This window comes from Sparus aurata, chromosome 17, assembly GCF_900880675.1.
Source record: "Sparus aurata chromosome 17, fSpaAur1.1, whole genome shotgun sequence".
NCBI lineage: Eukaryota > Metazoa > Chordata > Actinopteri > Spariformes > Sparidae > Sparus > Sparus aurata.
Window position 1 is genome coordinate 31,542,481 of NC_044203.1, and position 22,592 is coordinate 31,565,072.

Here is a 22,592-nt window from a genome sequence, read left to right on the forward strand (position 1 = left end):
AAAGAGTTAAACAGTCTCCAAGTGTCAATGTCAGATGTCAAATATATTTTTCTTATGAATAAGGTGAAAAAAATATACATCAGTGACAAAACCACACCTGTTTTGGTCTTTTTTATTAAGATTCAAGACAGCCAGCATCTTTTTTCTTCAAGCAAAATCAAGGTAAAAAATCTATGAATATATGTGGGAATGTGATACAACTATAAAATCAAAAGCATATGATTAAGAAAAAGAGCTTGCGATGTGTTATTTTAAATTCAGACGAGGTCAGCTAATACCACACACAGTCCTGAAACGCAAAGTATTAAAGCATTCCTCTCACCTAAATGCCATCAGTGCCTGAATGTTAAATAGTGCAATTTATGCCCGTACATTTCAAATTCCATCGAATCCATTTTTCTTACATTTTTAACCGGCAAAGCTGAACACACTCCCTGAGATCGCACCCACAAACCAGCCATATTGATTTAAACAGAAGCTCAACAAAGCGAGGCAGCACTTATATAACCTGCCACCTCGTCTCAGCCTCAGTTAGAACAGTACCCAGTGGTCACAAAGACACTTGAACAAACGATTTCATTAACAGTGGCACTTTGAGGCTTTAGTGTTTTTCAAAATGAACACCGTATTTCTCTCAAAGCCCTCTGATTCCTGTCAGATCTGACTACTTCTACTCCTCCAGCATTGTTCTGAGTGCATTAAGTTTGAAGAGGAGGACGTAACAGCCCTCGATAACTACGACTAATGATCATTCTGAACGAGTAAAATGGCTTTTTACACCTCAAAGGCCCCAAAAACATATTTCATCAATCTGATTCGTGCTGTGAGCGATGGGGTCCTACATTAATGCATGATATTCTGCCAAAGTTGGATTTGGCCATTTCACTTGAGATATTTCTTTATTGATTTTTTTTTCACCTGTCCTCTTCGAACTATCACACAAATGTATAATGTATAAACTGTACAACCGCATTAAAACAGATATATCCATTGTACCAAACATTTCACTTAAAACCCAACATGCCCAGCGGACAAATCTGACTCCAGCGGGTTTATCAACACTGGATCGTTCCACCTCCACAAGCCTCACACTGCAGCGCTGCTGTCCTGTAAGCCTTCCACACCACCGGGTCACGCAGACACACCGTGCCACCGCCTCGCTTCTCCTCCGCCTCGTTCCGGTTTATGTCCCCCACGCACACCCAGCCTCCTCCGGCCCCCGAGCTGGACGCCTGGGTGCTGACGGCCCACTTGGAGTGGTCCTGAGAAGCCTTGAAGGTGAACGTCTGCCCCGGGTTGATGAGCGTGATGTCCAGGACCTTCCAGCCCTGCGAGCAGTCGGAGGGGAGGATGCCCGTGGAGCGAATCCAGAACTGGACCAGGAGGTCTGACTGGAGGGTGGGGGCCACCCAGGAGTGGTACAGGTCTGATGAGGCAGAGAGGAAGGATGGATAGGAAGATGTTTTCATCGTTTTATTGCCAGCAAACTTGAACTGTTGTGTTAAAGGGACAGTTCACCCCAAAATAAAAAAAACAAAAACATATCTCTCCTCTTAAAGCACTATTTATTTGTCTGGTTTGTTTTGGTGTGACTTGCTGAGATGTTGGCTGTAGAGATGTCTGTTTGATCTATAAACTAAACTAGGCTGTACTCTGAAACTCTGAAAAGGTTAACAGCATCTGGTTACTCAAAATAATCCACAGACCTTGTTGCGAGCAGTTTCATACAGGAACTATTTTCTTTCTGTGTCACTGTGCAGAAGGTTGCGGCATCAAGAAGCTAGCGACCTAATGTACCGAACACAGAAGCTCAGTGGAGGAGGACAACATAAATGTTTACATGAGCGCGAGACGCTCAGTCCACAACTGCGACGTGATGTGTGCCGTCTAGTTTCATTATATTCCAGAGAAGGCAGACATCTCTACGCCTGGTATCTCCAAAACTTGGTAGCTTACAACAAAACAACTAAAATGGCACTTCAGGCAAGAGGAAAAATATGTAATTTGGATTTTGGAGTGAACTTTCCCTGGAGGATGGAGTAATAATATCACAAATAAGAAGATGCTCACATTGGCCTATTCATACCTGCATACCTGAGGCCAGAGCAGACTTGAAACTACATTTATTTCTTCAAAGTCGTACCGTTGTGGAAAGAGGCTCCTTTGGCAAAGCTGATGAAGTCCGTGCCACCCTTTGAGGTCAGCGTCACGCTGCGATTGGACACAGGTTTCGTCTGTGGAAAGATGTGACCAGAAAGCGGTTTCTTCTTGCAGACGGCAGCCAGCGCGGGCACCAGCGACGCCAAGGACTCGGGGACGTCACAGTCGTACACATTAGGCTGATTGATCTGAAGCTGCTCTCCTGTGGTGCAAAACAAATTAGATTTAAGGCAGACGCTGCTAACGGCACTTCAGGATCACTCTGTTTGTTGAGCACAGAAAATGAATAGCACTGTCTCGGCGGCACTGGTGCAGAGGCACTGCAGTGAAACAGTGCGCGGCAACAGATGATGGACAGATAGTACAACCACACATACTGTACGGTGGAAGGACTTTACCGTTTACTGCGATGAGGAAAAATAAAAACATGTACACATTCATCTGCTTCTACTAGAGGTGGTAATTTCCAGCATTTCTCAGAGTCACTCTAGCTGAGTGCAGTGATGTGGAGAAAATGTTCTTTCTGCACCTCTTTTTCTAAATTTAGCGAGTAATCTGGGGAAAGATTTGACAGAAATTCTACAAAAACGTCAACAACTTAGGAAAAAGATGGATCAATATAAGCGAGTTGTTCCTTACTTCTATCTATATCACACATAAAAATAAACCAATATGCAATTCATCACTTTACACTTTGATTCTAACCTCAACACATTAAAAGCACTCACTGTCTTTCCATGAGCTCCATTAGGGATGCAACTGAAGACTACGCTTCATTATTGATTTACCAGCTCCCATTATTTTCAGCTCAATTGATTCATCACTTAGTCTATAAACAGTAATTAGTGGGGAGGAATGATCATCAGAATTTTTAATCCATGGTAGCCTATCAGAACAGTTTGTTTTGTCAGCACTGCACTCTAAAACTCACACTGATTTCATTTACAAAACTAAAAAAAATCAGGTGAAAAGCAGCAGGTCTTCACATTTGAGTGACAGCGAAGTCAGCTGGTACGTTGGTCCAACACTTTGGACCAGGATGAAATATATCAATAGCAATAAAATGGATTGCAATGAAAGTGACATTTTTGTTCATTTCTCAGGGAATAATGCAGATCTGATGTATTTAGGTGGCTGGTGTCTATGAGCGAGGGGACTACTGGAACTTGGCGGAGGTATGCGCTCTACTGAGGGCCATTCTAGTTGATTTTGGTTTTGAGAACTATTGGATGAATTGCAGTTTTTTCAGTTTATCCCATTCTTTAGTTTAATGACACAAGATTTCCAGAACTCTCAGCTGTTCTTTGTGTTTACTGCTAGTTTTTAAATGCTAGTATGCTAACACGCTAAACTAAGATGGTGAACATGGTAAATATTATACCTGCTGAACATCAGCATGTTAGCATTGTCATTGTGAGCAGAGTAGCATGCTGATGTTAGCAACTAGCTCAAAGCTCCACTGAGCTACAGTACATTCTTGCAGAGATGCTAACATGGTTGTCGACTTTTGCTGCCTGATAAATGACTTTTAGTCGATTGTGAAAATAGCTTTTGGTTAATTTTCTATCAATTTACAAATCATCCAATTGGCTTGGATTCAACACTAATTCCATTCTATAAACAGAGGTAGTTGAGCTAACCAAATTACTTAAACAGCTAACCAAAACATAAGAAAGACAACATCTCTGTCATCATTCTAGTCGGCACATGAAGGAAAAGACACAGGAAGTCTGTGTGAACTCTGCGTCACCCCACAGTTTCCCTTCATTAACGTGCAAATTCATGCTGCAAGGTGCTGGAAAATGAAACGTGACAAGGCTGTGATCGCCTTCTGCTGTTTGACAAAACATTTATGCGCCTCGTGTCCACGTCACGGCGGACGCAGTCACACTTCTCCACATCCCAGCTGGAGAGGCAAGAATCTGATGGAGCACACGCATGCCGCAGTGTGAGGGCCGATATCTCTATGGAAACACACCTCAATCTAATTACATTACCCCAGGCACTGCCATAGCAACTGTGCCAACTGCTGGGTCTGCCAGGTAACTGCACGGGCGGCGCGGTGACATGCTGATGACACCTGTTTACGCTGATTACCTTGGATCGGGATTGTTGTTGTGTCAACACCTGACTGGATTATTAAGCGCTGGGTGACGACAACACAATAACGATGGGAGAAAATTCCTTTTCAAGATGAGACGGCTCCTGTGAGACGCCGTCACTAGCCACACAACTCGTGATTCACATCCCGAGTGACGATTTATGATATTGGCAAAGTCAGATGTCTGAAGTCTCTTTTAAACTTTTATTGTGAACAAATCGAAAAAAGGTAAAATATTTATGGTTTCAGGAGAATTCTAATTTACATTTAAAACCTCATTGACTTGTTTTTATAAAGCAGCTTTTTAAGCAGAGTAACGCAGCAATCACTAGCAGGGAATCTTAAATATACTTAAAAATATTATTTCTCTGTTCTTGGTTTAACAGCCTCTCCACTGAGGAACTTCCTTAATTAAAAAGAAACTTAATTAAAAGGCCGAATATATGAGCCCTGTCTCACTCCTGATCTTGCAGACTTTGTTTACAAAATAACAGCATTTTAAAAGCTCCAGGTTTTTAATATACTGAGCAAAAAAATACCTTTCTTAATAAACAGATATATGTGTGAAAAGGATGTACTTCCTAATTAAATCGTATTTATTCCTAATATAAAAGCAGACAGAAGGCAGAGTATGAATCGTGTTATCTTGTTACTGTAATCTAATACCATTATCCATTTAAACATCATTACAATAGGAACCCTGTCTGTGCTTTTCAGCATCTGGCCGAACTAAAGTGCTTACCGATGGCCTGGAAGCGCTCGAGCGGGTAGGTGACGCAGATAAAGTTCTGTCCGTTGTTCACACCGCTGCTGGGGTAAGAATACTGTCCTGCCTGTCGTACCGGGGGGAAGTGAGGGGTGCTGTGGACCAACCAGAAGCCCTGATTTTTATCCAGCAGGACGACACCTGAGGAACACAGATATTAAAACTGTCAGCAAAAAAAGCATCAAGGATCTTCTTCCGTGTTTTTAACTTTGACATTGTGCCGAAAATGTTCAGTTTGTCACTACAACTGTTCCATTAATCCACCATTTAAACAGGAATACAATGATTTTTTTTAAGTAAATTAACAACAGAGGACCCCTTAAACATTAGGACATTTTTTCATTTGATATATTGTTATAAAACATAAATTACCCTTTAAATGCAAAGTCCTCTAACATTGTACTGTCTCTCTCCCTTTAATCACAACTTTGGACACTATAAGTTGAACATTTCTGTCCGTATGTATGTTGTTTTAAAATCAAGTCTCTGAATTTAAGTAGTTCTGTTTTAGCTGCTGTTTGCAAAAACCTGTAGCGTGTAAACTGGATTAGCATGACGTGTTTTAAAATGTACTTCCCCGTACAATCATATGGACGTAGTGTCCAAGTCAACAGTATATGGTGTATAATAAGCTTGATTTAAGTGACATTTTTGCTTTGGCATAGTTCAGCCTCTCTGGTCTGCGCAGGTATTGGATCTTGACTGCTCCTGCGTTCACCTTTCGTGTGCCCCCCACTGCTTCCACTGTTGTGAATCCATCTGTCACCAAAGTCCACAGGCGGCCTCTGGTCGTTGTAAAGGATGTACGCGAGCTCTGTGTTCTGTGAAGAGTGAATTACTGAAATGAGAAACGGTCATACTCGGGCTTGTATCACACACGAAAAAACACACTTCAGCTGAAAATGAAATAAAAGAGCATAACATCGATGTGATAGGTTGAGACAAACATATGTGTTTTTATACGACCATGCTGTTGACACTACTCTGTCACCTTTCCACAGCCTTTTCGGAGAAAAAAACTCCACTGTGTATAAACGAGCAAGTGAATTTCACTTCTCATTCTCAGTTTCTTTCTCTGATCGAATGTCAAATTTAGCAGAAACACTTCTATCACAAAAGCTTATCGCAGCTTTCAGTATGTCTGTTTATGAAATGAGAAGTCACAGGACTGCAGCGAAAAAAGCAGAAGCAAGCAAAAATATAAAACATCTGCTGATGTATAGAAAAACCTGCGAGTCTTTGCTACTGATGCAGCTTGAGCAAAATACAGTTCGGTGAAGTTGTGGATGATGAGAATTCAAGTAAATAAACCAACATTAATGCAAAAATTGGCTCAAAGACATGTTATATTAACAGACCCTATCCCTGTCGATTGATTTTCTAGAGAAAGGACCTAAAATCTCAATGAAACAAACAAAAGTAGTATTTGTTCCATTTTTGTTGGGGATAAAAAAATGCTCCTGATGGAAACAGACCTGTCCTTGTGAGTACAGCTGTCCGACTGTCCTGCCCAAAGCTCCCGTGGTGTCGTTCACCGTCTCCTTCCCACTGGTCCATCCTTCACTCCCTTTCTCCAGCAGCAGATACATCTCACCACGCTGGGGGGATTTTTTGCCATGTTCTTTAGGCAGCTTGTACACATAGAACCTAAGAAAAGGAGAATGAGACTGTAAGTTCACCTGAGAGACATTTGTAAAGATGCAACTAGAAGAGCTTGATACTGAACTGATTTAAAGATCATAGTTTAAATGTTGTAGTTGGTGTTCTAATGGGGTTAAAAGAAATGATGGAGTGTATTTTTAAATGCCTGATTATCTGTGAATTACCAATCGACTGCATCGCCTTTGTCATTGTAGCAGCTGATTGGTGAGGTGTCGCCCCCTAGTGGCACACAAAAGATCAGCAGGGACAGGTACAGCAGCATCTGAGAAAAAGAGTCAGGACTTAAATTAATCATTATAGCCATGTAAATATAAACAGTACTTACAGCTACAAAGATAATTGGATACGTTTATGTTAGAATGATGCTGACATACTCGAATTTACTTTTAAAAGGGCAATTAGATGCTGCACAGAGATTCCATCCTGAATCAATTTTAAAAAATAAGTGACAGAGTGCACGGTCCTTGTCATGTGCAAAAATGCATAAGCCTTACATCAGCCATGGTGTTGACAGAAAGTCTTGACTGAGCGTCGTTTCCGGACAAAGAAAAGGTGAACCTATTCTGAAAAACCTGCATAAGGAACTGAGGCTTCTGGGTGTACTGTAATGTGTAGAGAAGTTGAACTTAACCTTTACACAACTCTACAGAGACACATCCCCGAGATGAACCAGGAAACTGGTTGTTCTTGCCGTCGTACTTTAATTTACAGACAAAAGTACTGCAGGAAGATGACTCGATCCAGAAAACTATATATTGAGTTATTTTGTTATAATTATCATCAAATTAATGTTGCAGCTTATAAAGGTGGAGATACTCATAAACTGCTGAGCAGTGATGAATGTAAATAAGTGTATTTCCTCACTTACTCTTCTGAGGTGCGATTTTTTAAGGAACTTGCACTTTACTTGACTATTTCCTTTTTCTGCTACTTCATACTTCCACTTCACCACATTTTGGAGGCTGATACGGCACTTTTCACTCCACGACATCTTTGATTCTTTGATAACTTTAGTTACTTTGCAGACTGCATGCTGCATCAGGGACAAGCATCACACTTTAAAAAACACTAACTATGTCATTAAGAATGCTGAATATCAGACGCAGTTATCAGTTGACCCGTCGTACATGATTTAGACGCACATGTAAATATGTGTAATTTACTTTTACTTGTACTTTTGATACGAGCATTTCTGAATTTGTATTATTAACTCATTAGTATTGTCAATAGCAACATTTTTAGTTTAAATTTATTTTCCAAAACTACATAGTGCCCCTTCCATCTGCAAAATAAACAATAACTAACACGTTTTAAATAGAAGTACTGGAGGAAAAAGTACAGTATTTCCTCCTGAAATGATAAGAAGCATACATCAAAAAATATGTTAGGGACATTGGGATATGGATGCATATATACAGGTGCATGGATATGCAATAAAAGTCGCATAGAACACATAGTGGACCAAAAATATTCAAAAACACAAAATAAAACTTCACAGAATAAAAAAATTAAGTGAAACACTCAATTATCCCAATTTATTAAGAGTAGAGTATAGCATAAAATGTAAATACTCAAGTACAGCAGAGTAATAGAGTAAATGCAGTGATTACACGCCACCACTAGTCCAATTTTAACTGTGTACAAACTGTATGCTAAATGACAAAAGAGGATTAGCTAAGTTTATTTGTGCCTTCATTGTTGAACTCTGGATTCAGGAGCAGCATAATGTGACATTCGCCAAAAAGTAGGAAACGTAAACACCTTGTGTTCAGTTAAAAACCTACAGCTCCAGGTAGAAAAACGCCCTTTAAAAAACAAACAAATCTTAAAGATTGACAGCGACATTAAATCACAGCGAGGCTAATGCAAGTTGTTGCTAACTGTTAAAAACGCGAAGTCAGTCAGTCAGTCAGTCAGTGAAAGCACGAGCTAAGTTTAATGTTAACACTTGTACCCACCTCTATCTGAGCGTCTTCCTCCTCATCTATGTCCTCAAAAGATTCTCACCTCGTCCTCAGCATGGATATAAGCTGTGGTTGGTTCCCAGCGCTGCTCCCAGTAACTTTCATCTTCACCTACATCCTTGTTTGGGTCTGGGACTACAGCAGCGGGATGAGACAGTGACGCGGTACAAAGCGCGCCAACCGCCAACGGTCTTCTCGCGTGACACTTTAAACAGTTAAATGACAATATAAACGCCACTTAGCAGTTGTTAATGTAAGTGTATAAAATGTACTAAACAATAACTATCAAAAAATAAAACGAAACCGTCGCGACATTGATGAGTTAAACTCATTTTGACACACTTCTCTACTTCCTGGCTGGTGTCTTATCCTTCTCTAAAAGTCCTAGGTTTCTGTCAAGTGATCGGTGTCGCCAATGGGTGGGCGGGGCTTCAAAGAAAAAACAGCCACAGCTAAATTGACTTTAAAATAAGTTAGTAAATGAATAAATAAATAACTGAATAAATAAAATCCCTGACTTTAAATGAACCTAAAATAAACATAGACTTAATATATTCATTAACCACTTTGTTGTAACTTTATAAGATTTGTCCTATTGAAGTAGGGCAACTCTACAATAATACTTATCACCCAAAGATATTTATAAATTTAAACAATAAACGATATATACTATGTCATAAAATAATACAAAGATTTTGTCAATGCGCAATGTTGTAAATATTTTTGAAGTTTTGTTTCTTATTTATGTTGTTTATACTGTTCTTACTGCTTCTATTTAATTATGTTTTTTACCTTCATTATGGTTTTGTTTTATGCTCTCTGTTTTTGCTATCCCCTTTGCTGATATAGTAATGCAAATGACCTTATTGTGGAACTAGAATCTAAAATCTGCTTCAGTAAATACCCCAACATCTCACTTCTGAACCAACCATCTAGAAAATATGAAAAAAATAAATAAATATGGAACTGATCAAAGTCTGGTCTCTGACAGAAAGCCAGAAAAGAGGAATGACATAGTGTACTGACCCAACCCTATGTGAATACATGTTTCCATTCTAAAAGTGGAACTTGAATCTTGTTAACTGGCCTGTTGTTGTTTCTTCCTGTTGGATTCTTTCACAATTGTGGTGTAATATGTGGCTTCTTTTTTTGTTGCATGTTTTTCTTCCCCTCCTCTGGTTCCTCCTCTTTTTATATGAAATGTTTCACTCTGTATCGCTTGATGATTTGGAGCAGCGGCCAAGAGGAGCAAGTCATGTGATGGAATAAAGGCTGCCTCATCAATAATTGCCACATCTGACATTTAACATTTTTGATGAGTTGAATGTTTTCCCCTCATATTTTTAAAGTGATTACAACGCTTTTAGAGGCAGTATTTTTGTTTTTTCTGATTAACTTACAATATTTTATCTTCAGTTAAAGAGGATCTGAACCAGCAGTGTTGGTTAAAGTGTTGCTCTCACATGTGCTCGGTTTGAGGAAGTGACACAGCAACCTCCCGTCGTCCTAACCTCACTTGTGCAGACTGACCAGGACTTCCTCACAAAGATTTTGCACTGAGCTGAGCTAAACACACAACCAGGGGAGGTCACAGGTTTCCAGAGGGCCCCATCTGGCTGGTGACACTCTGTGGCCTCTGATTATAAACAGCATTTTTGCAAGGTTCAGGAGTTTTATATATCCATGTATCTGCAATATTGAAGTTCGAATTTGATGTTATTTCATGCATCGAGCCCTCTTTGATCAAGTCCTTTAATGAACAATATCACTATTCATTGTGTAAATCCACGTTTTGCTGTTGAATTAATGTGACCTTCAGTGAAAATGACTCAGAGTAATGTAAATCAAAATTCAGGAACTTTGCGATAAGATAAGATTCAGTTTATATCTGTGAGAAATTAACATCGTTATCTTTGCCTCATTTGTTCCCTAAACGTGCCATCACTACCTCGTCTCTTTCCATGGGAATGATCAGATTTATTTGCAACAGGACGCTGTAAAAAGATTAGACACCATCACTAGTTTATGGGAAAGTGAGCCTGCAGGTCCATGATGATTAATGATGAAGATAACAGAACCGGTTTCACGCCTCGTTGTTAGGGTCACTGCTAAAATGCTTCAAGTTACAAGCTCGTGTGTTTGATATGCAAAAATACACTGAAACGAGACAAAGGAAAGAATACAGAATCCTCTCACGGGGAGTTAAATCTCTTCTTCTCCTGACATTTTGAACAATAAATGGGGTAAATGCAAAAAAAGGCACAGATAGATGTTCTGTTTATTTTCTGGTGGAGAATTATCCATATACAGTCAAGTACTGTGCGACCTTGGAGCTATTACGTCTTCACCACCATCCTTGGTGTGTTTAATGTCTACTGTGCAAATAAGGAAAAGCAATAGAGAGACCAGTAGACTGCTTCCCAGCACACGCAAATCATTCAACCGCTCATCGCAAACACGCAATAAAAATCCAAAATTTGGCGAGATAAGAAAGCACATCTACTGACCCTATTTGTAGGAAAGAAAAAAAAAAAAGTAACTAGCAGTAAACTTCACAATCTCATCAGGAACGTCCCCCGGGTCACATTAAAAAGCTCTGTTGCTCAAACATTAGCGTTTTTGCTGCAAACTCAACAGCTTTAACACTGAACACTATCAAGAGGGATGGCAATTCCCTAAAACGAAGCAATTTTAAAAAAAACCTGTTTCAACAGGAAATCAGGCTAAAAATGGCTGCAATACTGGACGGCCCCCACTGAAGCCCCACAGTTCTTTTTTTAATTTCCAATCTCAGGTTTGCAGCAAGCATGGAAACTCAGTCCTCTGCTCGTCCATGCGTCCCCCCTGGACCCTCAGGAGCAGGGAGAAGAAGTCCTCGTCGTCCATGGGACCAGGAGCCCTGCTGCGCTGGTCCTCCAGCCTGCCCTGGGCCTGTAGGACACAAGTTTCATAAATGAATGTCCTGAAATGATCAAACAACGTCCCTACACGACACGTTTTCTGCTGTAACTGCACATTTGTGCCTTGATAAAAGAATCTAAGCAAATCAGCTGGCTTACCTGTGTCGTGAGAATCATATTATACAGATCCTCTTTGGGGACAGGAACTGGTGCTGGAACTGGTGCAGGAACTGGTGCAGGCTTCTTCACAAAGGAGAGCTGCTTTATGCTGCCTCTGAAACTTCTGCCTTTTGGTTTTGGCGGTGACGAACCTTCGAGTTGCGCCCTCTGGTCATCCAGCCGGCGAGCCTGCGCGGTGGCCACCAGATCAAAAAACTCCTCTTTCTGCAGTGAAGTCATGGAGGAAAACTGGACTGTGGAGAACGAAGAGAAAAAGAGCTTTGATGGTCAGATGGCAGGAGAATTGAAATACAGTCGGCGGTCAAAGACAGACGTGGGAAACGTTGCATGGCACCGCTTGCAAAACATTCTTGAGTCACTTAGGGGTACGGCTGGTTTTCTTGTTGTTTCAGCTTGATCAACATGAGTCAGCATCATTACATGGAAACAAATGAAACAGCTGGATCGGTTTCACTACGTAAAGATTCTGAGCACAGCCTCTCACCTCTGTTGGCGGGCTTGGTGGTGTTGGGCTCGGAGTGGCACCTCCTCCTCCTGACCCCATTCTCCAGCCTGAAGGAGCAGCGCTGGTCATTGAGCCGTCGCCCCTCCTGGAGGGTGAAGAGCAGCTCGTACAGCGCCTCCGGGAACTCGGGAGTTAACCGGCGAGCCTGAGAAACACGCGGGCAGGTGGCAGAAAAAAGTGAGCGAGGGAGGGAGGTAAAGGTCTCTCAGTTGAGCGGCACAGACTGTTTGTTGGCACAGCAAAAGAATTCACTCGACACCTACGTAATCCCACATGCTCTGTTACAAAACCATGCCCACTGTTTTTCCATCACAAGATTGTTTTTTTTGAAATGGTGGCCGTTTGATAAAGTCAAGATTATTACAGGGAGATGATCGCAGGAGATATGCCTACGTAAAATGAAGAAAAGAAAAAAAACAGTCCACAAACCTTTTTCGGATCCTCCTCTTCGCTTTGTGCCCCTTCAGGTTGTTGTTCAGAGGAATTCAACCTCTTTATATCCACTTGAGGGTTGTTTTCTGTTGCCTTGTCGTCCTCTGTGTCGCCGGGCTTCTCAGGGTTTTCATTAATCCTCATCCCCTCATGTGTCTGCCCTTCGCTCGGACCTTCGCCTCTGTTTTGTCCATCGTTCACGCTCTCAGCTTCCTCCGGTTTGTCATCCCCTTGTTTCCCCTCTTCACTCACAACCACCTCCTCTGTCTGGCCGTCCTCTGCTGTGCTTTGTTGTCTCCCCAGGCTCTGATCTTCAAAACACATTGTAGTTGCTATACAGTCTGCAGTCTCGTCCTCTCCTGTGCGCTCCTCTTCCCCCTTCAGAGCCGACTCTCCGCCGTCGCTCTCAACGATGACAGCCGAGCCGCTCGCAGCCCCCTTTTCAATGACACCCTCGGTTTCGTCTCCCTCCTCCGTGATGACGAGACGCTCCAGCAGCAGCCCCCCTTCAGCCATTTCAACCTTGATCTCTGCGCAGTCCATTAATCTCACTGTCGAAACCCCTGACAGGAAGACACACAGCACACATAGGGGGGGGGGTAGAGGTCAAAGATCTCGGGTCAAAAAACTTTGAGGAACCCCATTGTCGATACTCAAAGAGGGAGATAATGTCTCAGCAAACACGACACGTAATAACCCTGAAGTTGCTTGGAAAACACACATGGAGACGGCTTTCGAGCGCGTGAAACCAGTTTGGCAGGTTCTAGTGTGCTGGCTACAGATGTCTGAGCTGAAAATCCAATCGTAAGTCACAGTCCTGCCATCTGCACGACAACAAAGGTGCGTGACAAGAGTACTATCTCAGACATCCCCTTCTTGTTGCTGTCTGATGACTCACCTTGTAAAATTTGCCAAAAGCGTCACTGTACCTCTTTTTTCCACGTTCATATTCTCTTGTATTGCCCCCCCCCAAAAAAAGGTTTCCCTTGTTAAAACATCTGAACATTTCAAATCAGTCATTTGACACTTACCTTTGAACTTTGTGTCTTTAAAGCATCACCTCTTGAAGTCGCCGCCGACGGAGCAAAGCATTTTTTTAGCCCGTCACTCGTGTTGCCAATATCTTTTTGGAGAAAGGAGAAGAAAAAAAAAAGCAGCTTGAAGAGTTTCACATACCGACGTGACAAGCTCTCGCCCTTTCTGTCTGCTTTGCTACCTTCTCTCTCTCGTCTCCTCTCTTCCTGTTCCTCTTACCACAGCCCACCCCTATTTATTTCGCCCACATCTTGTCAGGTCTTTGCTATTATGAAATACTACTGTTGCAAGGCATTTCCTACCCTGCATTCCTAAGCATGGTCCCAAGCAGAAGTTGTCATCCCTGAGATAAACCTTATAAGCTGTCACAACAGAGGCAAAGCGGCGTTTTAAGCTGCTGCTCATTTGATTATGACAGGCTTGGAGCTGCAACATGTTGAAACAGGCGCACAGTTCTTCTGACACTGCTGTGGTTTTGGCACACATCCTGTTGACTCGCTGCTAAAACGAGAAGTGGAGTTGAGACAAGTGAGAAAAGAAAAACTTGTCTGAGTGAGATTGTGATGTTAAAACCAGGGGGACATTTTAGGGGAAGCTTAATAATCTCAAAGTCTCTCTGTCAGATGCTTGTAATTAGGATTAGGACTGTGGGGTGACAGAAGAGAGCACATAATCTGCATTTTATGTTGTTAGATCTAATCTATTTTGTCTGACACACACACACACCCACACACTTCTGCTTTTTCTGAAAAATGATGCAGGAGTTTGTTGTTGCAGCTGTTTTGCTGTTGTGGTTGTGTTTACCCTCAGCAGTATTACACCCGCCCTCTCTCTCTGCAGCCTAGGAGAGAAAAAGCATCGTCTATCACATGTTGTGTTGTGTTGTGTTGACATGGCTTGTAGCTTTTCCCGTCCATCGCTAGGGGACCCGGTGCCTCCTCGGCTGCTCAGGCTTTTGCCGTGTGCGCCTGTGAGCACAGTCGGGCAGCAGTCGTCGCCACTGTGCGTCGCTCGAAAATGTTGCAGCAGCAGCCTCTGACGGGCAACGGGCCCTCCAACGGCCGGGGACTCGGCATGAGCGGCCACCCCGGGATGCACGCACTTAACTCGGTTCACCAGGCTTCCCAGCACCGGTCCGACGGAGGGGACTCGGGCCTCGAGGGCACAGAGAACGGACACGAAACACGCAGAGATATTGGCGACATACTGCAGCAAATAATGACCATCACCGACCAAAGTTTGGACGAGGCGCAAGCAAAGTTAGTGACAACTTTGATTTCTTTTAATTTTCTTTGAATGTTTTTTTTTTTACGCTGAAGCTGTTTTGTTTTTTCCCCCCCACGACTCCGACTCGCTGTGGCAAAGTTTCCTGAACTTCAGATCTATTGTTTAGGTTGTTTAGCCAGCTGCTAACTAATTAGCAAACGTAAGCTAACGTAAACAAAGTTTTTTTATTTTTTTTTTATTACCCGCTCTTTTGCTGTAAATGCAGTCAGTGCTTGTTGTTTCGTTGCTGTCATTTACAAACAGGCGTTTCTTGGAGCATCGGTGGTCTTCAACGCAGCTAACGTTAGCCATTGTTGTTAGCTTGCTCGGCTAGCAAGGTGAGGCTACAATAGGTGGCTAACAGGTAGCGCTAATGCAGACATGTACACAGCGAGCTCTTCCACATGTAAACAATTAATTATATCGTCAACAAATTAAAAAAACATACACCCGAACTTACTTTAGCTTAATTAGAAAGCGAAACCATTGAAGGGTAGCCTCCTTAGCTCGTTGCTAGCCGGAAGCTAACGTTTGCTAACGTAGCCACGGTTAAAGGTGCTCAAGTCAGTTAAATCGTGTTTTTGTTTTGGTTCATTTGCATGTCTTCGCCCTCCCTCTTGTTTGCAGCCCCCCCTCAAACGATTTGTTCTTGTTTTGTGTGCAGGAAACATGCACTCAACTGTCACCGAATGAAACCTGCTTTATTCAGCGTCCTGTGTGAGATCAAGGAAAAAACTGGTAACGCTTTTATTCTAATGTTTTCATGTGTTTTGTTGCCTTGTGTTGATGTGAAACCCACCTGGCTTGCGGTTTTGACGTGCGCCGGATTCTTGGTTTATTGCAGCGTTATTAGACTGTGTTGACAATGTGTCATCAGGAGCTAATAAAGTCAAATCAAGTGTACACACACACTCTCAAAAAAAACTGATTTGACTCTGGTTGTTAACAACTCAGTATGTTTACTTGTAATATGAAAAACAAACGTATAGGGTGAGTCATATGATTAAGAAAGCTGTTGTGTAAAATGCTCTTTGGTATAAAAATAGAGACAGCAGCTGAACAAACAGTGTCTCCTGCAATACATGTTGCTGGTCGGTTTGATAAATGTGCAGTAAGAGCTGAGCGCAGTCCAGCTCCTCAAACAAACGGATCATGTTACAGAAGAATAAGATTGTGATGAGAAATGCTGCTAGATTTTTTTTTTTTGTTTGTGCTGTACAAAATAACTTGATGTGTTTATTTTCTTGCACAAAGTGAATCACTTATTTAAGACATGCATCTAAAAACAGACGCCCTCAAAGACACGGTGCAAAGTTATGGTCCCGTTCGCTCTCAGTCCCGTTACATTTCTCTGCACTGAGCCTTTGCAAAAGGATGTTTTGACATGGGTTAGAGATAAGCATCACAGCAGAGTGACTACAAGCTAAACATGAGAGTGATGCACTAAACGAAGTGATGTTTGTTTGGTACAGTCTTGGGATGCACTGCTTCACATGGCCGATATATACGATATAGATCATTATAGATGTTTTCGATTTAAAAAGGAAACTTTCCAGGTGTTTACGGGAACCTGCGCGTATTCCACAGCTATCTTTTGATTTTTTTGTGCTAAAACTTGATGAAGGCTTCTCTTCTCACTCAACTCCTGTAGCACATCTATTGCCAATTTATAGGTATTCCCCTGAAACGGCAGAAAACATCCAGGCCTGCAATCAAATGTTTGGTTCCATAGTCTTCTTCTTCTTATTATTATTATTTATTGAAAGATTACAGACTTTAAAAAGTTGTGTAAATGCTGTGCAATGAAAGCATGATGGCTTCAGATCAACTGTCAACTGTCATCATCAACCAATAACATTTGCAGTTTCCCCCACCAGGATTAATTATTTCGATTCTGATAACTGATAATATAAATTACCTAGTACAGACCCTAACAAATGTCGCATCATCATGATTTTTTTAAGCTTTTTTCAGTGAGAATTAAATTATTGGGGGAAAAAAGATCAATTTCACGAATTTTACATCATATCACAATTGTAATGTATGTCAAAATTGTCGCATTGTAATTTTTAATCTTTTTATTTGACCTTATCCTGCAGCCTTACTTAATATACAGTCATCCGTTTGTATTACGCACACAGACACTGACATGTATTGTATTGACAGGCCTGTCAATGAGGAACGCCCAGGAGGATGAACCTCAGGATCCTCAGCTGGTGCGACTGGACAACATGCTGCTGGCGGAGGGTGTAGCGGGGCCGGAGAAGGGTGGCGGGGCCGCCGCTGCTGTGTCTGCTGCCACCAGCTCGGGAGGGATGTCACCTGACAGCTCGCTCGAGCACTCCGACTACAAAAGCAAGTTGAGCCAGATTCGCAGTATCTACCACACTGAGCTGGAGAAGTATGAGCAGGTACCGTGTCGCAACAGGAGATGAGAGCTGACATTGCCTGTACACGCTTGCCTGCTCGCCAGAAGCGTAATCCATTGACATGTTAGGTCTAGAGTTCAGTCACATAACTTCTCCCTGTCGGGGAATTCTCTTCTTTCCTCATGTTGCTGGTCAAAACACACCGGGTATAAGCTCTGAATCTCTGTTTGAGAAAAGGCATCTTAAGATTATTTATCCAACACATAGTTCAACCAACACTGAAGCCTGTTTGTGTGCTGTTATTCAAAACACATTTAAATCTGTTGTTAAATTCAGTGTTTTGATGATACTAATCAGCAACATACGATGCGCTTTATTATAACCTATTCGTTGTGAGTGGCCTGTTTAACTTGCTGCACATACAATACTTAAGAAAACTCTTCTACACTAAAGTTATGTAGAGCTTACATTCTGTATGCTGAATTTGCCAGCGGGACATACCAGGTAATCAAAGACCTTTAGTAATTATGCTTCTACATGAATACACATGCCTACTGACAAGAACATTAGTGACATGATGAGAATGTCTTCTTGACAAAAACAGTTCAAATGTCACGTTGCAAAATTCAGACTTGGCTTTGCTAAATCATAACAACCCTGTTTGAAATAATACACTCAGCGTTACCGCTTTGCACATTTCCTTCCTTCACTGTCCGTCGTCTTATGCCTCTCCTCACCAGGCATGCACTGAATTCACCACCCATGTGATGAACCTGCTCAGGGAGCAGTCGCGTACACGGCCCGTGACTCCGCGGGAGATTGAGCGCATGGTGGCGATCATCCACCGCAAGTTCAGCTCAATCCAGACCCAGCTGAAGCAGAGCACCTGTGAGGCGGTCATGATCCTGAGGTCACGCTTCCTTGATGCCAGGTAGGCGTGCATTGTTGTTGTTGTTGCTGTTGTTTGAAAGGAATTTTGCACTGGAAATCTATCTTTTGTGTATTATGCACTCAACGCTTTAGGCAAAAGGTTTCACCTTTCCCCTTTGTGGAGGTCAGTAATTAGTGTCAGCTTGGATTCGCTACAGGTGTGATGGCTTCAAATGAGAGTTACTGTGAAATACTAAGATACAGGCAAAACTGGCAAATGTATCCTAATGCACAAAGGGTCATTTTTCATGATTCACACCAGTTTCATGGTTTGCTTTTCATCTCTGTCAGGACAAAACCAAAAAACCCTTGTTTTCATTCCTTTAGGGGTTATTGTAACTGATAATAATAATAATAATAATAATAATAATAATAATATTGATAATAATAATAATAATGTAATTGTGTAATACTGGATGCCCTGAAAACCTAATATATTCTGAGACAGTTGTTATGCAGTGAAAACTGGTTGCAACTCTACTCTGTGCCAAACGTAGAAATATTCAGCTTTATTGATGTGTCTTGTTGAAGTTTTGCAAAATCTAATCAATAACAGAAAGGGGAGGTGATCACACATTTTTTTTTCCCCAATACTTATAACCTGCTCGTGTTTCATCAGGCGCAAAAGACGCAACTTCAGCAAACAGGCCACAGAGGTCCTGAATGAGTATTTCTACTCCCACCTGTCCAACCCTTACCCAAGTGAAGAAGCCAAAGAGGAACTCGCCAAACAGTGTGGAATCACCATCTCTCAGGTAAACTGCTGAACTATTTTTGGTGTTCTGACAACCTCCAAGAAGGACTTTCAGTGTCTCTAAATCTGTAATTGAGTTTTAGTGTCAGTAAACAAATAAAATAACAGGTTAACTCAAGTTGAAAGACGAGAGTTTGTTTGGGGCAGAACATCTTCTCTCTAAAATGTGTTAACTTCATGGTATTGTTCTGTTTTCTCCGCCAGGTCTCCAACTGGTTTGGCAACAAGAGAATCCGCTACAAGAAAAACATTGGCAAGTTCCAAGAGGAGGCCAACCTTTATGCCATGAAGACAGCCTTGGGGGCGAGACAGGGAGACGATTCCCCGCACACTCCAAACTCTACAGGTACCAGAAAACAGTGAACGCTACAGCATGCAGCTGCTCCTCTGGAGGAGAGTGAAATATACTGTCAGCTCTGCCCTTTTCTGGCTGAATTTGTCTCCATCCCGGAATTTGTCAATCATACGACTGAGCTGTGTACCTGAACACAATGTGTAACCCGAGGCTGTGGAAACTAACATGTTGGAGTTGTCAGGTATCAAGGAAGTACCAAGTAAACAAAGAGGAATTGCAGTCACGCCTATAATCCCAATTTTGTTGTGTGTTTTTGAACCGATCTGCAGCACAATTCTCTTTTGTATCTCGCCTACTCTGCAGCTGCTAGCCACACTTTTCCTGGCACAGGGCTAGGAATAGTTTGCTACTGACTTGGATTAGCTGGGGAGCTAATGTATGAATCCTAATGTGACAGCTGGGGCAGTAATGTGCTGAACACAGGGCTCAAATTCAAGTTTGACATGAGAGTAATTTACATCGTGTTTTTGGACGTTGTTCCCTTTTACATTCGTACTCTTTCACATTTAATAGCTGTTTAATTCACAGTATAGCATTCTGTTATGGCATTAATAGCATATTAATAGTATTTGACAGTAAACTGCTACATCAACAACCACATTTAGCAGATATCTTTACGTTAAACAGACAAACACGTGCTAAGCCTTTTCTCCTGTTTTTGTCTTTCTTCAGGGTCTGGGTCCTTCTCTCTGTCCGGGTCAGCTGACCTGTTCCTCGGGGTTCCACCTGTGAACGGCGAGCAGTCTGCTTACCAAATGGGCATGCAGGTATTTGATGATAACACTCAGGCATAGATTTAAATGATAAGGCCGTTGCTGTTGTCGACACATCGCATGAGAGATAGAAACCCACAATGACTTGCTCTTGTGAGACACGTAATCTCTGTGTCATAGAGCTCTGTTGTTGTCCACAAACATACACAATATGTATGATAAGAACAAATTCACTGTGCCATCCTGTTTGAGTAATGTTTGCTGAAAACCGTTGAATGATTTAGGCAATTACCATTCCTAAGGGAAAAAAAAGGAGCAGAATAAATAAAGGAAATACTTATTTAAATAGTACTTTTGCTTGCATCTGTCACAAGATGCTTTTTAAAAACACAACATATCACAGTCAGAGACGGGACACATTAAAACACACTGATGTAAATATAACAGGAGCTACATCAAAAAGAGCATCTGGTACTCTGTGTTTAAGAGTGAGTCACCAAAGGAAAAACACAAAGAGCTGCGTGTTGAGGTAGCAGCCAATTAAGAAGCTATATATTTGTGAACTATTTTGAGTGGAAAACACTGTGGACTCCAAAGACGGACTAAGGAAGTGGGAAAGTTTTGAGAGACCGACTGTCGCATTGTTGGTTTTAATCTGTTTGTGGATCACCTCAGATTTGACAAAAAGAAATCCAAACGTTGCGTATTTCTTAAACACGTTAAGAATTTTGGAATTAATTTTTTTACACTTGATCTGGGAGAGTAGCTCCCCAGAATAAATTAAATCAGTGATAGAAATCTTGAGGTTGTGTAGAATAGTCTGCGTTAATGTGAAAACCCTCTTCCCCCTGACACTCTCTCCTCCTTTGTTGTGTGTCCGTCATTTTCCTTTTTTTCGACTTCTCAGGCTAACGGGAACTGGCACGGTCGAAGCTCTCCCCCGCCCGGCGCCTCGCCCCACAGCGACCACTCGGATAACTCTGACTGATGGCGGCGCCCATCCGGCACAGAAACGACAGCGACGGAAAGTTTGACGACGGGGGGGAAAAAAAAAAGACAGAAAAGAATGACTTCACACTTCCCACTTGGCTGCAGTTGTTTTTGTACGTTGTTTGTTTGGTTTGACTATTTTAAATGTACACTGTTTTTATTTTTATTTCCCTTTTCTTACTGCTCAGCGTTGGTCATCATTATGTTGGTATGATTAGCTGAGTGCACGGATGCTCGAGTGGAGATGTGTGTGCGTGTGTGTGTTGTGTGCATGCAGGTGTGGTTTTATTATCGGGGGGTTGTTGGGTTTGTTTTCCACTACTTTTGACATGTTACTGAGGTGTGTTTGTGGTCAGGGAATGGGAGGGAGGGAGGGGAGGTTACTGCATTATCACGGTTTTTAGCACACTATATCATTATTATTATTAATATTATTATTGCTGTTTTATTATTAGTGCTACAACTATTTTCATTTTAACAGCTCGGAAAGAGAGAATGCATTTAGTGAATGAGAGGGCAATAGAGAAAAATCCAAAGATTTGGTGTGTTTGTTTCTCTGTTCTTGTTTGTTCGTTTGTTTTTTTCTTTTTTCTACCGGGCTTATGTGTCCCTGTAAAATGAATGAAGCGCGTCTGAGTCCACATTAATGGTTTGAATGAGTGTATCAACAGTGCTGTCTTTTCTCTGTACAGTGAAACACCTGTATTCTCTCTACCTCTTTTACAATAAAGACTCTCTGTATTCACAACCAGATGGTGCTTTGTCCAGATTTATGTCGAGTCAAGAGGTCACAGTGGGAAATCTCGGTGGGGGCGGCTTTATTAAAGGGTCGGTTCATAGAAATGACAAAGGACCTCCCAACAAATGGTTTTGGTTTTGTTTGCCAGCTTGTGACATATTTGCCCTCCTTTCCCTTTGCCTTGTAGTCTACAAAACACATCAGGAGCTTCACAGCAAAACAGCATTCTAAGCAACTGAAGTAGAACTTGATTTGAATTATGCATGTTAAAAAAGTTTTTTTGAAGCCCTGCGATCTCAAAATGAATTGAAAGTATGTTATGTGCCGCCTCAACATGCAGTCGAGCTCGTATGCATGTCAGATGAGGTGCTGTACACTTTTAGCTCAGCAGCTGCAGCGAAGATTTCATCTTAAATGGGATGAAAATGTGGTGTTTATTAGTCAATTTGGGCTCTCGGGGCTTCCAAAGACCTGGATCAAGTTGGTCAAGTTTGTATTTATTTTTTAAAAATTGTTTAAAACAAGTCCCCATCTACTTCTGTTCAGTTGTTTAGGGGAATGCTTTAACACTGCTCTGCTCTGAAGTTCCAGGAATGTTGTCTGGATGATGAAACTTCACCCAATTTTCCATCAGCATGAGTTGTGAGTAGATACTGACTGAATCTGCGTTTTTGGGTGAATTATTCCTTTAATTTCTGGCCCTCGCAAAAACTAAATTTAGAAATATACAAATGTGTCTTTCCAGCTACACTGACCCGATGACTCTGGATG

The 22,592-nt window shown here is 41.8% G+C and overlaps 3 protein-coding genes across 9 annotated transcripts; 1 reads left to right on the plus strand and 2 right to left on the minus strand.

Annotated features, from left to right (window-relative positions):
• Positions 1-96: 96 nt before the first annotated feature.
• Positions 97-8,884, minus strand: dnase2 (deoxyribonuclease II, lysosomal). 2 transcript variants are annotated; one of them, XM_030393246.1, is made up of 7 exons: positions 8,697-8,884; positions 6,854-6,951; positions 6,503-6,674; positions 5,746-5,848; positions 5,004-5,168; positions 2,144-2,362; positions 97-1,426 (listed from the first exon to the last, which is right to left on the minus strand). In XM_030393246.1, exons 2-7 carry the CDS (start codon positions 6,949-6,951, stop codon positions 1,056-1,058), a joined length of 1,128 nt encoding a protein of 375 aa, XP_030249106.1. In that variant the 5' UTR covers positions 8,697-8,884; the 3' UTR covers positions 97-1,055. The 2 variants fall into 2 exon arrangements, with proteins under 2 accessions (XP_030249106.1, XP_030249105.1); XM_030393245.1 differs by having other exon boundaries at positions 8,648-8,805.
• A 2,027-nt stretch (positions 8,885-10,911) lies between these two features.
• gpsm3 (G protein signaling modulator 3) lies at positions 10,912-15,789 on the minus strand. Of its 3 annotated transcripts, none has more exons than XM_030394206.1 (6): positions 15,771-15,789; positions 13,702-13,793; positions 12,668-13,233; positions 12,218-12,383; positions 11,713-11,966; positions 10,912-11,584 (listed from the first exon to the last, which is right to left on the minus strand). In XM_030394206.1, the coding sequence occupies exons 3-6, from the start codon at positions 13,211-13,213 to the stop codon at positions 11,444-11,446; spliced, it is 1,107 nt and encodes a 368-aa protein (XP_030250066.1). In that variant the 5' UTR covers positions 13,214-13,233; positions 13,702-13,793; positions 15,771-15,789; the 3' UTR covers positions 10,912-11,443. The 3 variants fall into 3 exon arrangements, with proteins under 3 accessions (XP_030250066.1, XP_030250065.1, XP_030250064.1); XM_030394205.1 differs by lacking the exon at positions 15,771-15,789 and adding an exon at positions 14,008-14,026; XM_030394204.1 differs by lacking the exon at positions 15,771-15,789 and adding an exon at positions 15,432-15,549 and having other exon boundaries at positions 10,914-11,584.
• Positions 14,555-21,833, plus strand: pbx2 (pre-B-cell leukemia homeobox 2). Of its 4 annotated transcripts, none has more exons than XM_030394200.1 (8): positions 14,555-14,964; positions 15,636-15,709; positions 17,138-17,382; positions 18,081-18,271; positions 18,890-19,025; positions 19,229-19,370; positions 20,052-20,146; positions 21,000-21,833. In XM_030394200.1, the coding sequence occupies exons 1-8, from the start codon at positions 14,723-14,725 to the stop codon at positions 21,078-21,080; spliced, it is 1,206 nt and encodes a 401-aa protein (XP_030250060.1). In that variant the 5' UTR covers positions 14,555-14,722; the 3' UTR covers positions 21,081-21,833. The 4 variants fall into 4 exon arrangements, with proteins under 4 accessions (XP_030250060.1, XP_030250061.1, XP_030250063.1 ...); XM_030394201.1 differs by lacking the exon at positions 14,555-14,964 and adding an exon at positions 15,065-15,309; XM_030394203.1 differs by lacking the exon at positions 14,555-14,964 and adding an exon at positions 15,409-15,526.
• The last annotated feature ends 759 nt before the right edge of the window (positions 21,834-22,592 follow it).